Consider the following 15055-nt stretch of genomic DNA (forward strand, 5'->3'; position numbering starts at 1 on the left):
AGCTCTAACTACATCCAAAGAATGCAATAATCTCTCCTTAGAATTCTTAGGATTAGGACATAATGAAGGAACCACAATTTCTCTACTAATGTTAGAATTCACAACCTTAGGTAAAAATTTAAAAGAAGTTCGCAACACCGCCTTATCCTGATGGAAAATCAGAAAAGGAGATACACAAGAAAGAGCAGATAATTCAGAAACTCTTCTAGCAGAAGAGATGGCCAAAAGAAAACAAAACTTTCCAAGAAAGTAATTTAATGTCCAGTGAATGCATAGGTTCAAACGGAAGAGTTTGAAGAGCCCCCAGAACCAAATTCAAACTCCAAGGAGGAGAAATTGACTTAATAACAGGTTTTATACGAACCAAAGCTTGTAGAAAACAATGAATATCAGGAAGAATAGCAATCCTTCTGTGAAAAAGAACAGAAAGAGCAGAGATTTGTCCTTTCAAGGAACTTGCAGACAAACCTTTATCCAAACCATCCTGAAGAAACTGAAAAATTCTCGGAATTCTAAAAGAATGCCAGGAAAAATGATGAGAAAGACACCAAGAAATGTAAGTCTTCCAGACTCGATAATATATCTTCCTAGAAACAGATCTACGAGCCTCTAACATAGTATTAATCACAGAGTCAGAGAAACCTCTTTGACTAGGAATCAAGCGTTCAATCTCCATACCTTTAAATTTAAGGATTTGAGATCCTAATGGTAAAAAAGGACCTTGTGACAGAAGGTCTGGTCTTAACGGAAGAGTCCACGGTTGGCAAGAAGCCATCCGGACAAGATCCGTATACCAAAACCTGTGAGACCATGCTGGAGCCACCAGCAGAAAAAACGAGCATTCCTTCAGAATCTTGGAGATTACTCTTGGAAGAAGAACTAGAGGCGGAAAGATATAGGCAGGATGATACTTCCAAGGAAGTGACAATGCATCCACTGCTTCCGCCTGAGGATCCCTGGATCTGGACAGATACCTGGGAAGTTTCTTGTTTAGATGAGAAGCCATCAGATCTATTTCTGGAAGTCCCCACATTTGAACAATCTGAAGAAACACCTCTGGGTGAAGAGACCACTCGCCCGGATGTAACGTTTGGCGACTGAGATAATCCGCTTTCCAATTGTCAATACCTGGGATATGAACCGCAGAGATTAGACAGGAGCTGGATTCCGCCCATACCAGTATTCGAGATACTTCTTTCATAGCCAGAGGACTGTGAGTAGCACAAACTTACTTCACCCCCTCCATAGGAGGCAAAGTTTGTAAAAACTGATTTGTGGGTGTGGTGAGGGGTGTATTTATAGGCATTTTGAGGTTTGGGAAACTTTGCCCCTCCTGGTAGGAATGTATATCCCATACGTCACTAGCTCATGGACTCTTGCTAATTACATGAAAGAAATACTGTGCACAGCTAGTGCTATTACATACAGTGAAGTCAGGTGTACACAATATACTGTGCATAGCTAGTATTATTACATACTGTGATGTCAGGTGTACACAAAATACTGTGCACAGCTAGTGCTATTACATACAGTGATGTCAGGTGTACACAATATACTGTGCACAGCTAGTACTATTACATACAGTGAAGTCAGGTGTACACAATATACTGTGCACAGCTAGTATTATTAAAGCCTTTGGTGTCAGGTGTACAAAATAAACTGTGCACAGCTAGTACGATTACATACAGTGATGTCAGGTGTATACAATATACTGTGCACAGCTAGTACTATTACAGCAAGTTAAGTCAGGTGTACACAATATTCTGTGCACAGCTAGTACTATTACAGCAAGGTAAGTCAGGTGTACACAGCTTGTATTATTACAGCTAGTGATGTCAGGTATACACAATATTCTGTGCACAGCTCGTACCAGTGATGTGCAGTGAGGTCAGTGGTTGGTGAGACAATGGCTAGGATAAGAGACAGATAAACACACATATGAACCCAATAGAGGTTCGATTGTTGAATACTTAAAAGTCTGCAGAAACACTCAGGCACACAAACAAAAACTATAAGGCACACACCACACACTCATATACACATAGAAACATGTACTCACTAACAGACAGTTAAACTGGAAAGTTTTTCATAATTGCATGACTTTCATGTGCCTTTAAAGGGACATTAAACACAAACTGTAAATTACATAATTATGAAACTTGCAGCTTTATTTTTTCAAATGATTATATTGTTTTATCTTTATTCTTTTCACTGATTTATCTGTCCCACAGAACAAAAGAACCCCTGCTAACCAATCACAAACTAATATTCAGATATAGCACAAATTCTGTTTGCACATGTGCAGATTGGGGTAGCCTGCCCTCTTGTATTCCCTTAAGGTGGTTTAGCACTGATACAACAAAGTTACTATTGCAAATAATAATTTTCCAATCATGATTGTTGATGCAAATTGATAATCCACCTTTTAAAAGCATGCAACACCATAGAAGCTTAGGGAGGGAGGAAAAAGTAAACAAAAGCTCACATAAATTGCCTAAAAGTATTAAACCCAAGCCTCCCTGGGAGAAAGTCAAACAAGCACAATTTTTAGATGTATTTTACAGCAAAAATAAATAATAAATATATATTGCAATAATGTTTCACTTGCAGTAATTAAACATTTTGGATTAGATTACAAGTGGAGCGCTAAAATTATTGAGTGCCCACAAACGGGCTCGCGATAATCAGCCATTACACCTGGCTGGTTATTGCTACCGTGAGCTCGCAGTAGCAATTAGCGCTTATAAAAATTAAACAGAGATCAGATCTCTGGTTGAATTTTATAAATCTGCCCCAAATGCCCCCAAAATACTGTGTAGTGTAGTTTATTAAAAAATAAAGATGGCAGCATCTTTATTTTTTAATAAAATTACTGCACTAGGCAGTATTGTGGGGATAAAGTTGGTGGGAGTGGGGTGTTAGAAAAAAAAAACGGCACTGAAAACTTTATATTCTGGTTCCCTGTGTGTTCCCAGTAAATATATATGTTTATATACATATATATTTATGTGTTAATATGTGCATATACACATATTGCAAGTAAAGAATGAAAGTTCGGCGCACAAGGTAAATAAATTAAAACTTGACTTTTAATAAATGCATATGGCACGTTAAAAAAAGCGATTACATGACAGGGAAGAGGTAGACCACAACTGCTGACGTTTGGCACCTGGCCGTAATCTTCGCTAATATATACACATATTAACATATAAATATGTATGTATATCAGCATATACATATATATTTATATTTGTTGTCCGACTTAACCCCTTCGCTGTCGCTGAAGTTCTGATGCCGTCTCTGTCGGTCTGTCGCGAGGTCGCATTTGCATTGCTGTGAACTTGTAATACCAGCGCACATTAGCTTGCTTTCATTAAAGAGACATTTAGTGTTCCACTTGTAATCTGGCCCTTTATGTGTCATTGAAACGTCACGTTTAATGATCCTTTAAGCTATATCAGGGCAACGCTGAAAATCAATAAAAAAAAATTACCTTAAAAGAAATTTTAACCTTGTAGCAAGCTCCTTCCTTCAAGACAAAAGGCTCATTCTTCAAGTATAATAAGTCACCTGCAGAAACAAAATAAATTAATTAAGAAAAAAAGAAAAACAAACAAAATACCTTAGGTAGACAGACAGGGATTGGAAGAAATAGAAGGATGTATGAGGATTATTGCAGAGCCGTTAAGAGTTGGATAAAAGAAAGGTACACACAAACAATCTGTAAGATGGCTGATAACACGAAATCAGAAATGAGGAAAAGCCCAAAAATGATGTTAAAAAAGGCAATAAAGGATTATAACACAATAAGAGCCAATATGGTTTTCAAACAGTGAATACAATATGAAATAAAAAGTGAACCACCATATAAACCCCCCCCCCCCCCCCAAGGCAGAACATGCTGTGATGTCTGAAGAAAGAATGGGACGCATGCAGGAACTGTTAGCTCTTTCGCTTTGCATCGCTGCTCTGCATCAGTTTTTTTCTTGTCAAACAGTACTGTGCTCTGGCTGCACTGTGTAAAAGTTTGCCTTAACAGTGCATCCAGAACAAAATGCTGTTTGAAGAGAACAGTCAAATGTGGAGAAGCGCTGCAAAGTAGCAGTGCATTTATTGTTGACTGGCTGGGATTTTTTCATGAGACATTTTAAAAACGTAAAACATTTTTTTCTTTGCAGCCAATTTTGCAATGCAGTTTTCAACTACTGCACTATATTATAAAACGTTAAAAATTGCTGCAGTTAATCAACACATTGCAACTGAGGCTTTAGTGTAACTATCTAATTTAAAATGTTATTTAAGAGGTGTCCTCAAAAAAAGAGAAAATGAGTCACAGCATAACACTGCATGCGAAAATATTTATCAGGTGGAAGCAATGAAATACATCTTCCAGAGCGATAATCCAGCTGAGATTCCAGAACGTAGTAGTAATCCCACAACTCACATTTTAATTAATCATTTAAAGCACTTTGATCCTGCCATTTGCCAGTGAGTTTACTAGTACGCTCCTAAATCTCAAAGCTGGATTATAGCTCTGGAATATGCGAGTATTTCATTGCTTCTATCAGATCAATATTTTCACACTCAGTGTTCGGCTATGAGACTGGTTTTCTCTTTTCTTTGAAGATATTCTTCAGATGTTATCCAAAAGGTAACTGTGAACTTGTCCTATCCGTCTACAATTTCATATCTAAGTATTTTATTTGCGACAGTGGTGGTTATGTGGTGGTTCACTTTTTATTTCAGAATAAAGAGAATCCTGAAAAGATACTTTTACAGAACACGGAAACAAAACAAAAAAAAAGACAGAAGACTGCTAAAAGAATACGCTACAATACACATTCAAACAAACTTACACAGGATGGTTATTGTTTATAGAGATATGAAACAATAACCAGCGTACAATTTAAAACAACTTTCTAATTTACTTTTATTATGACATTTTCTTTGTTTTCTTGGCATCTTTTGTTGAAAAACAGGGACATAAGTTTTAGGAATGTCCACGTCTGGAGCACTATACAGCAGCAGTTTTGCAAGAATGTTATCCATTTGCCAGAGCACTAGATTGCAGCACTATTACCTGTCATGAAGTTCTCCATACACCTACAAAGTTATCTCTTCAACAAAGAACACAATAGGAACAAAGCAAATTTGATAATAAAAGTCAATTGGAAACTTTTTTTTTAAAACTGTATGCTCTGTCTGAATCACAAAAATACATTTTTGGGTTTCATATCCCAACCCTTTGAGTGCTAAGCACTTTACCACCTGGGTGCTAAGATTTTTTAATGCTTTTTTTATTTTTATGTTTTGAACATTTTTTTTTAAACTTTTTTTTTATTTTTTTTAGACCCCCAAGACTTACACTTTTGGAAAGGTTAGGCGATTACCTTTCCAATGGTGTCTTGGGGGTCTGTAGCTGCTTAGATGCCTGAGATACAGGCTTATAAGCAGCATGCCCCCTGCTCCTATACTTAACATTGTTAAGTATAAATAAAGTTGCACGGTGACGTCATCATGTTATTGTGCGTGACATCACCACGCAAAACGGGAAGCCCCGGCGATGCCCGTCACTCTACAGGCATGATCGATGGGGTAGGAGCGGGTGGGAGCCCCCAGATCTCCCTCAAGGTGGGAGAGTGCTAGCGATGGCTCTGAGCCGTCGTTAGCACCAGAGTGGGAAAACTCTGCGACGGCTCAGAGCCGTCATTAGCACTCAAGGGGTTAATGGTTACATTTTAGTAATATTGCCTGCAGGCCAATCCAAAGCAGGTACAGAAGTATGATTCAAAAGTATGCATTATTGGGGTAATGGAGAACCGTACGCTTAGAGGTGATTATTATTATTATGTTAATTAAAGGTACATAAAAACCTAAAAAAAATTCTTTCATGATTTAGGTAGAAAACACAATTTTAAACAACTTTCCAGTTTACTAATATTATCAAATTTTCTTCATTCTCTTGGTATCATTGTTGAAGAAGCAGCAATACACTACTGATTTCTAACTGAACACATGGGTAAACCAATGACAATCAGTATATATATGCAGCCACCAATCAGCAGCTAGAACCTAGGTTCTTTGCTGCTCCTGAACTTTCTTAGATAAAACTTTCAGCAAAGGATAACAAGAGAAGGAAGCAAATTACATAATAGTTGTTCAAAATTGTATGTTCTGACTAAATCATGAATGTCTAATTATGACTTTACTGTCCCTTTAAGGTTAAAAAGCCATTTGTGGTTTAAGGTGCTAATTTTTGTTTTAACTATGGATGCAACAGTATCACACAAATTAAGAATTAATGATGTTTGACTTGTGAAGTTGCTTCATAAAGAATACCTACATTTACGTAGAAATGTTGCAATCGGCTTTGGACAAATACAAATTTGTCTGAAATTATGCTAATTCGGGAAACAAGCCAAGAACGAAAAATTGCTTGATCAAATCGATTTGTTGGTACCCTTTTGCAATTAAAAAGAAATTTAGTCCTACAGGCTTGTCCAATCAAGCATTAAAGAGATACTAAACCCAAATTTTTTCTTTCATGATTCAGATAGAGAATGACATTTTAAGCAACTTTCTAATTTACTCTTATTATCATTTTTTCTAAGTTCTCTTTGTATCTTTATTTGAAAAGCAGAAAAGAAAGCTTAGGAGCTGGCCCATTTTAGGTTCAGCACCTGGGTAGGGTTTTTCATTTTTTCATTAGTATGTGGTTTATATGGGCAAAAAAACCAACTTTTTCCAATGACAAAACAAAGGTAAAGGAGTCGTTTGCAAACAAATATACTCCAGGGTGAACAATTTTAGAGTACAATGTCCCTTTAAAGAAGCTCTTTGTGTTCGTTTTGGGTAAATGCACTAGGTCCAAAAATAATTTAGCAATTTTCTTCCAGATGTGTGGATAGTCAAACAACTTCTTTATGTTTAAAAGCTATAGCACTAATGAAGGTAGCAAAGTGTCTCTGACTGCTTACACTCAATTTCATGTTGTGTACAATGTCCCTTCGAGTGTACAGGATATCAACCCTTTATTGGTTGGATGTGATACCTTAAAGGGACATGATACCTAAATGTTGAAGCACTTTAAAGTGATGCAGCATAGCTGTAAAAAGCGGACTAGAAAATATCATCTGAACATCTCAATATAAAAAAAGAGGTTATTCTACCTCAAATTTCTAAGTATTCACCGCCCACCCCCACCTGTAAAGAGACTTTAAGTAGCCAGTCAGGATACTTGTCCCAGGACAAATTAGGGAGTGTGCATCTGTCACGTGCAGGCACGGTCATGTTATTTTCCTATTCAGTTCAAGTAAGTTCTATGAAAGCTTATGAGATCACAGCAAAGGCAAAGCATAAACTTCAGCTGCTGATGGGCTATCAACTGCTGATGGGCTATTTTATTTTTTTTCTTTTCAACTTGTAGCTGGACAGAAGCTGAAGTATAACTGTTCACACAGCACTTACTCTGGTGAGCTGAAGAAAAGTTGTTTTACATAGAGATGCTCAGGTGATATTTTCTTGTCCACTCTTCTATCTGATTTAGTATGTAAATATTATGTCCCTTTAATATATGTACCAGATTTTCTTTTTTGCTTTGTGGCACAAGGTTTGTTCTATTCAGAATATACCCAAAAACTGGTGTTGTTAAAGATACATAAAATGATCATTATAAAATCTCAGTATTTACACGAAAGCACATAACAGGCTACAATGATTGCTCGCTTTTCAGAAAACAGCATGGCTCAATTTAAAAGCACCTCAATCCCCTGTGCGAATCAAGCTGATAAATAATTCACAGTAACAGACTTCTGGAAGATGGTGAAAATTGCTGAAGGCTGAGATACCCAGAATGATTTTTCCCCAAAGGTAAGTAAACTGCACCTACTTTTTAATACTATTAATATTTAATGCTCATTTTAAATCCCTTTATTAATTCTAATTAACATTATTAATTCTGTGCTACCACCATTACATTATAAAATGATAAAAGTAACATGCTACCCATTATGGAATATTTAAAGGGATATAACATTTCAGTAGCTTGCTATATTAAATAAACCGTTTTAAAGCAGTGTTTACAAAGTGGTTTTAACCCTTTTTTTTTTTTAAACACCTATATTGGAGCCACATTCCTGCACACAGTGCTAATCTCTCTAGCGTTTTTGGATACGTATGCTTTGTGGTCTGTGCATGGAGCAGACCTACCAAACCGACCTCGGGCATGCGTCTGGTTCTGATCAATACTAACAGAAAGGCTAAATTAAGTCTTTAATAATCGTCGATTGGAAAATGCTTTTTAATAGCTTACTACTGACATCTATGTTCTTTTTAACCCCTTAGCGACCATACCATTTTTCTATTTTCGTACCGTAAAGGACCAGGGCTGTTTTTACATTTGTGCAGTGTTTGTGTTTAGCTGTAATTTGCCTCTTACTCATTTACTGTACCCACACATATTATATATCGTTTTTCTCACCATTAAATGGACTTTCTAAAAATAACATTATTTTCATCATATCATATATAAATTACTATTAAAAAATATATAAAATATGATGAAAAAATTGAAAAAAAACTCACTTTTTCTAACTTTGACCCCCAAAATCTGTTACACATCTACAACCACCAAAAAACACCCATTCTAAATAGTTTAAAAATGTTGTCCTGAGTTTATAAATACCCAGTGTTTACATGTTCTTTGTTTTTTTGCAAGTTATAGGTCAATAAGTACAAGTAGCAGTTTGTTATAAGTTAGCGATAGTTACATTGTAAACTGATATCTGTCAGGAATCCCTGAATATCCCTTCACATGTACTGTATATTTTTTTTAGTACACAACCGAAAGTAGTGATCTAGGCCCATTTTGGTATATTTCATGCCACCATTTCACCACCAAATAAAAAAATATAAATGATGCTTACCTGATAATTTCATTTCCATCGAGGGGAGGAGAGTCCACGGCTTCATTCATTACTATTGGGAATTAAGAGCCTGGCCACCAGTAGGAGGCAAAGACACCCCAGCCAAAGGCTTAAATACCTCCCCCACTTCCCTCATCCCCCAGTCATTCTGCCGAGGGAACCAGGAACAGTAGGAGAAATTAGGGTAAAAAAGGTGCCAGAAGATGATTAAATTTAGGTCCACCCCACGGAGATACGGGCAGGAGCCGTGGACTCTCCTACCCTCGATGGAAATGAAATTATCAGGTAAGCATAATTTATGTTTTCCATCTAAATGGAAGGAGAGTCCACAGCTTCATTCATTACTATTAGGAACATATACCCAAGCTCTAGAGGACACTGAATGAAATCGGGAGGGTAAAAGGCGGGCCCTAATTTGAGGGCACCACAGCCTGTAAAACCTTTCTCCCAAAAACAGGTTCCGCAAAAGCAAAAACGTAAAATTTGTAAAACTTTGTAAAAGTGTGCAAGGAGGACCAGGTAGCCACCTTACAAATTTGCTCCATAGAGGCCTCATCCTTGAAGGCCCAAGACGAAGCCACAGCTCTAGTTGAATTAGCCATGATCCTCTGAGGAGGCTTATGTCCCGCTGTGTCATAAGCCAAGCGAATCAAGCTCCTCAACCATAAAGACAAAGAAGAAGCAGAGGCCCTTTGCCCCTTGCGCTTCCCAGAATACACCACAAAAAGAGATGTCAACTGTCTGAACTTCAAGGCACGAACCCCATCCAGGTTATGAAGTAACCTCTCCTTTGAATAAGAAGGGTTAGGACACAAAGAAGGAACAACTATTTCCTGATTAATGTTACGGTTAGACATCACCTTGGAGAGAAACCCCAACCCAGTGCAAGTACAGCCTTATCTACATGAAACACCAGATAAAAGGAGGATTACATTGGAAGGCAGCTTGTTCAGATACTCTGTGTGCCGATGCAATAGCCAACAGGAAGAGAACCTTCCAGGACAGAATCTTAATGTCAAAGGAATGCATAGGTTCAAACGGAACCCTCTGCAAAACCTTAAGGACTAAGTTTAAGATCCAAGGCAACACTGATAATGCCAAAATCTGTCCCTTTAAGGAACTAGCAGCAAGACCCTTTTTCAAACCATCTTGGAGAAAGGCCAGAATCCTGGATACCTTCACCTTATGCCAAGGATATCTATGCTTCTCACACCAGGACAAGTAAGTCCTCCACACCTTATGGTAGATGCGACGAGTGACTGGCTTCCTTACCTGAATTAGAGTATCAATCACACTTTCAGAAAAGCCTCTCTTGGCTAAGACTAGGCGTTCAATCTCCACGCAGTCAGCCTCAGAGAATCTAGATTTCAATGTTGAAAGGGGCCCTGTGACAGCAGATCCCTGCGTCACGGTAACCTCCACGGCGGAGAGGATGACATCCGCACCAGATCCACAAACCACGTCCTCTGCGGCCACGAAGGAGCAATCAGAATGGCCGAGGCCCGCTCCTGTTTGATGCGTGCCACTACACAAGGTAGAAGTGGTAGCGGTGGAAAAATGTAAGCTAGGCTGAATCCCCAAGGAACCACTAACGCATCTATCAGCTCTGCCTGGGGATCCCTGGACCTTGACCCATATCGAGGTAGCTTGCAATTGAGTCTGGACGCCATGAGATCCATCTCTGGCGTTCCCCATCTGTGACAAATCTCCGCAAACACCTCGGGGTGAAGAGACCATTCCACCGGATGGAAGGATTGTCTAATGAGAAAGTTCGCTTCCCAGGTTTCCATATCTGGAATGTGAATCGCTGAGAGCGAGCAGTTGTGGGACTACGCCCACTCCAGAATCCGAGACACCTCCCTCATCGCGAGGAAGCTCATCGTACGCCCCTGATGGTTGATGTAAGCCACCGAGGTAATGTTGTCGGTCTGGAATCTGATAAAACTGACTGACTCCAGAGAAGGCAATGCCTACAGAGCATTGTAAATTGTACATAGTTCTAGGATGTTGATCGGAAGGAGAGCCTCCTCCCTGGACCACTTTCCTTGTGCCATTCTGGCACCACAAACAGCTCCCCATCCGGTCAGACTGGCGTCAGTGGTCACAATCTCCCAGGACGGTCTCAAGAAGGATGTCCCTATGGACAGTTGCTCCGGACGGTTCCACCAAGAGAGGAAGTTCCGAGTCTGAGCATCCATGGATATCAGCTGTGATAGATCTGAATGATCGCTGTTCCACTGTCTCAACATGCACAATTGAAGAGGTCTGAGATGGAAACTGGCAAATGGGATGACATATATGCTTGACCCCATGAGACCTATCACCTCCATACATTGAGCCACCGACGGGCTTGTGGAGGGCTGAAGGGCAAGACAGGTGGATGCAAGCTTCTGGCGCCGCTAATCTGTGAGAAATATCTTCATGGACATAGAGTCTATTATCGTGCCCAGTAACTCTACCCTGTTGCTGGGAACCAGGGAACTCTTTCCAGAGTTGATCTTCCAACCATGAGATTGGAGCAGAAGAAGAAGAGCCCTCGAATGATCCTCTGCAAGGCTGAGCGTCGGCGCCTGAATTAGGATGTCGTCCAGGTAAGGTGCCACCGCAATGCCCCTGGATCTGGCAACTGCAAGCAGAGCCCCCAGAACCTTCGTAAAGACTCTTAGGACCGTCGCCAGACCAAAAGGAAGGGCCACAAACTAGAAGTGTTGGTCCAGAAACCCAAATCTTAGGAACCTGAAGTGGTCCCTGTGAATTGGAACATGAAGTTGTCATGAACTGTCCCTCTTGAACTAGGGGCAGAATAAATCTGATCATTTCCATTTTGAACGATGGAACACTCAGAAACTTGTTTAAACACTTTAGGTCCAGAATTGGGCGGAACGTGCCCTCCTTCTTTGGAACCACAAAAAGACTGGAATAGTAGCCTAGACCCCTTTCTGCTAGGGGTACTGGTTCGATAACTCAGAGAGAGGCGAGATCTCTTACACACTCTAGAAAGGCCTCTCTCTTCTCTGGTCTTGAAGACAGGTTTGACAAGAGGAATCTGCCCTCGGGCGGATGGGATCTGAAACCCTATCCTGTAAGCCTGGGAGACAACTTCTAGAACCCAAGGGTCCTGATCCTCCAGCAACCATGCTTCTGAGAATAGAGATAATCTGCCCCCTAGACCCGGAGACTGGTCGGGGGCTGCCCCTTCATGCGGATATAGTCTCGGCAGGCTTCTTGCTCTGCTAAGACTTGTTCCAAGATTGAGCCGGCTTCCAAGATCCCTTGGACTGGTCCGCTTTCGCAGCGGGTTGCTGGCGCTGGGCCTTGTCCACACGAAAGGCACGAAAAGTAGATCCCTTGTTCTTAGCCTTCTTATCCTGCGGTAGGAAAGCTCCCTTGCCTCCCGTAACCGTGGATATGATCAAATCCAATCCTGGTCCGAATAGGATCTTTCCTTGAAAAGGCAGTGACAACAGCCTGGACTTGGAGGTCATGTCCGCAGACCAAGATTTTAGCCACAGAGCCCTGCGCGCTAAAACAGAAAAAACTGACACATTAGCATTCAGGTGAATAATTTGCATATTGGCATCACAGATGAAAGAATTGGGGACCTTCAGTGCCTTAATCTTCTCCTGTATCTCGTCAAAGGATGTCTCCCCTTCGACCATTTCACACAGGGATTCACACCAATATATTGCAGCTCCGGCGACCGCCGCAACGGCCTCTGCTGGCTGAAAAACAAACCCTGTGTGCTGAAACATCTTTCTCAACATGTTTTTCATCCATGGGCTCCTTAAAGGGACAGTCTAGGCCAAAATAAACTTTCATGATTCAGATAGAGCATGTCATTTTAAACAATTTTCCAATTTACTTTTATCACCAATTTTGCTTTGTTCTCTTGGTATTCTTAGTTGCAAGCTTAACCTAGGAGGTTCATATGCTAATTTCGTAGACGTTGAAGCCCACCTCCTTCAGATTGCATTTTTACAGTTTCTCACCACTAGAGGGTGTTAGTTCACGTATTTCATATAGATAACACTGTGCTTGTGCACGAGAAGTTATCTGGGAGCAGGCACTGATTGGCTAGACTGCAAGTCTGTCAAAAGAACTAAAAAAAAGGGGCAGTTTGCAGAGGCTTAGATACAAGATAATCACAGAGGTTAAAAATGTATTATTATAACTGTGTTGGTTATGCAAAATTGGGAAATGGGTAATAAAGGGATTATCTGTCTTTTAAAACAATAAGAATTCTGGTGTAGACTGTCCCTTTAAACGACGAACTATCCTCTAGGGCAGTGCTTTCCAAACTGTGTGTCGGGACACACTAGTGTGTCGGCAGCAGTGTGTAGGTGTGTCCCTGCTTCAGCACACATTTTTTTAAATTACATTTTTTTTTTTCAAATAGTTTTTTGGTTTCTGACTTTCCACCTGCCTGCTACACATATCACATGGTTGACACGTGATTGATACCTAGTGGGTCACACAGATCATCTTAACCAATTGGCACAGCTTAGTGGGAACTGAAACTATTACCATTGGCGGATTTGGCGGCACATTGGCTCCTGACTGCACGTGTAGTCTCCTTAATTGGCTCGTGACTGCAAGTGTAGCCAGTGAGTGAGACAGCAGTGTGTTTGTAGCGCGGGCAGTAGTCAGTCGGACTCACAGAGCTCTGAGGGTGGCAGCTTAAACACTGAGCAGAAGTCAGTGTGATTTTTTTGCAACTAGCTCCCAGTAGTGCATTGCTGCTCCTGCTCTTGATATATGGATAGGAAGTGGAAGCTTAAAATGCTTGATGATGAAATGTGAGTGTCCTTATCTAATATTACACCAAATATTCTGAAACCGTGTTCATCCCATCAACCTCATACATCCCATTAAAATAGTAAGTAGCTATTTGTGTTATTAAACTTTTTTTAATTCTTGCACATACACACTGTTACTTGTAAATGCATTTTGTTATTATATAATTTATGTATGTGTCCGCATCTTTTAAAACAAGTTAGTTTAACCTCCTGTTTGCTAGTACAACTGAATTACTGTGTCGCGAAATGATGTAGGGTCTACAAAGTGTGTCACCAACATGAAAATTTTGGAAAGCTCTGCTCTAGGGGAGTAGTCGTCCACTTCACGAGCGTAGAGATAGCCCCATCCACCTTAGGGATGGTCCCCCACAGCTCAAGCTGAGAGTCCTGAACGGGGAACAGTTTCTTAAAGGAAGAAGGGGAAAAGGAAGAACCTAATCGCTCCCATTCATTCTTAATAATATTAGCAATCTTAACGGGAACCTGGAAAGGCTGAGGTACTACCCTGTCCTTGTATACCTTGTGAAGCTTATGAATCGCAGGTTCCTCCGGTATCTTAGGTTCCGGAACCTCCAGAGTAGCAAGCACCTGCCGTAGCAGAAAGCGCAAATTCTCCATCCTAAACCTATAACCAAGCTCCTCTGCCCTGGGATGAAGAAACCTCAGACGTGGACGGCTCAGTAGTACTAGACATCCGTTTACATTTAGATGTTGTAACTTTATCAAGATATGTGGAACATAGTTGAGCAGGCTGATCTACCAGAACCTCCTCACAATAAACACAGGAATGAGACTTTGTTAAGGAGGGAGAGCCCTCTAACGCGTCAGAGTCCTCCATCGCTTGCGCTTATGGGTAGACTAACTTAAATTACAAAAAGGCACCTTTATACCACCAATGGCCGGGGCACTCAAAACCTCCTAAGACCCGGACTACAGAAACCGCAACGTCTCCCACAGCGCAAGATTCCCGCAAATAACCTGAAAGTTCCATACATTGTTAGAGCCTCATCTTGCAGCAATGACACAATAAACAGTATCATGTATAACCCCCCCTGTTCAATAATCCCCCTTCCAGGAATATTAACCCTTAATTCGGTACATATAAAAAGGCGCCACACTGTGACCCTGTCTTCTATGTTATCATCATTAATAAAAAATGAAACGATCTTACCAGAATCTACGCTGTGGAACAGGAACACGGCCCTTCAAGTGTGACAGGTTAGTAGCATTGCTCCTGACATGGAATTGAGTGTAGAAAGCAGGCAGTGAAACTCGTCAACGCTGATTGCTTATGGAGCTGTTAATATGAGTAGGGGTGGTTTCTCAGAAAGACTC

At 40.4% G+C, this 15055-nt stretch overlaps 1 protein-coding gene across 3 annotated transcripts in view; it reads right to left on the minus strand.

Annotated features, from left to right (window-relative positions):
- LOC128642474 (rho GDP-dissociation inhibitor 2) overlaps positions 1-15055 on the minus strand; it is a 414423-nt gene that overhangs the window by 43764 nt on the left and 355604 nt on the right. For all 3 annotated transcript variants that reach the window (XM_053695250.1, XM_053695251.1, XM_053695249.1), the window contains one exon: positions 3494-3570. In XM_053695250.1, the coding sequence (XP_053551225.1) occupies positions 3494-3570 (77 nt within the window). The remainder of the gene's footprint in view (positions 1-3493; positions 3571-15055) is intronic.

This window comes from Bombina bombina, chromosome 11 (assembly GCF_027579735.1).
Source record: "Bombina bombina isolate aBomBom1 chromosome 11, aBomBom1.pri, whole genome shotgun sequence".
Classification (NCBI taxonomy): domain Eukaryota; kingdom Metazoa; phylum Chordata; class Amphibia; order Anura; family Bombinatoridae; genus Bombina; species Bombina bombina.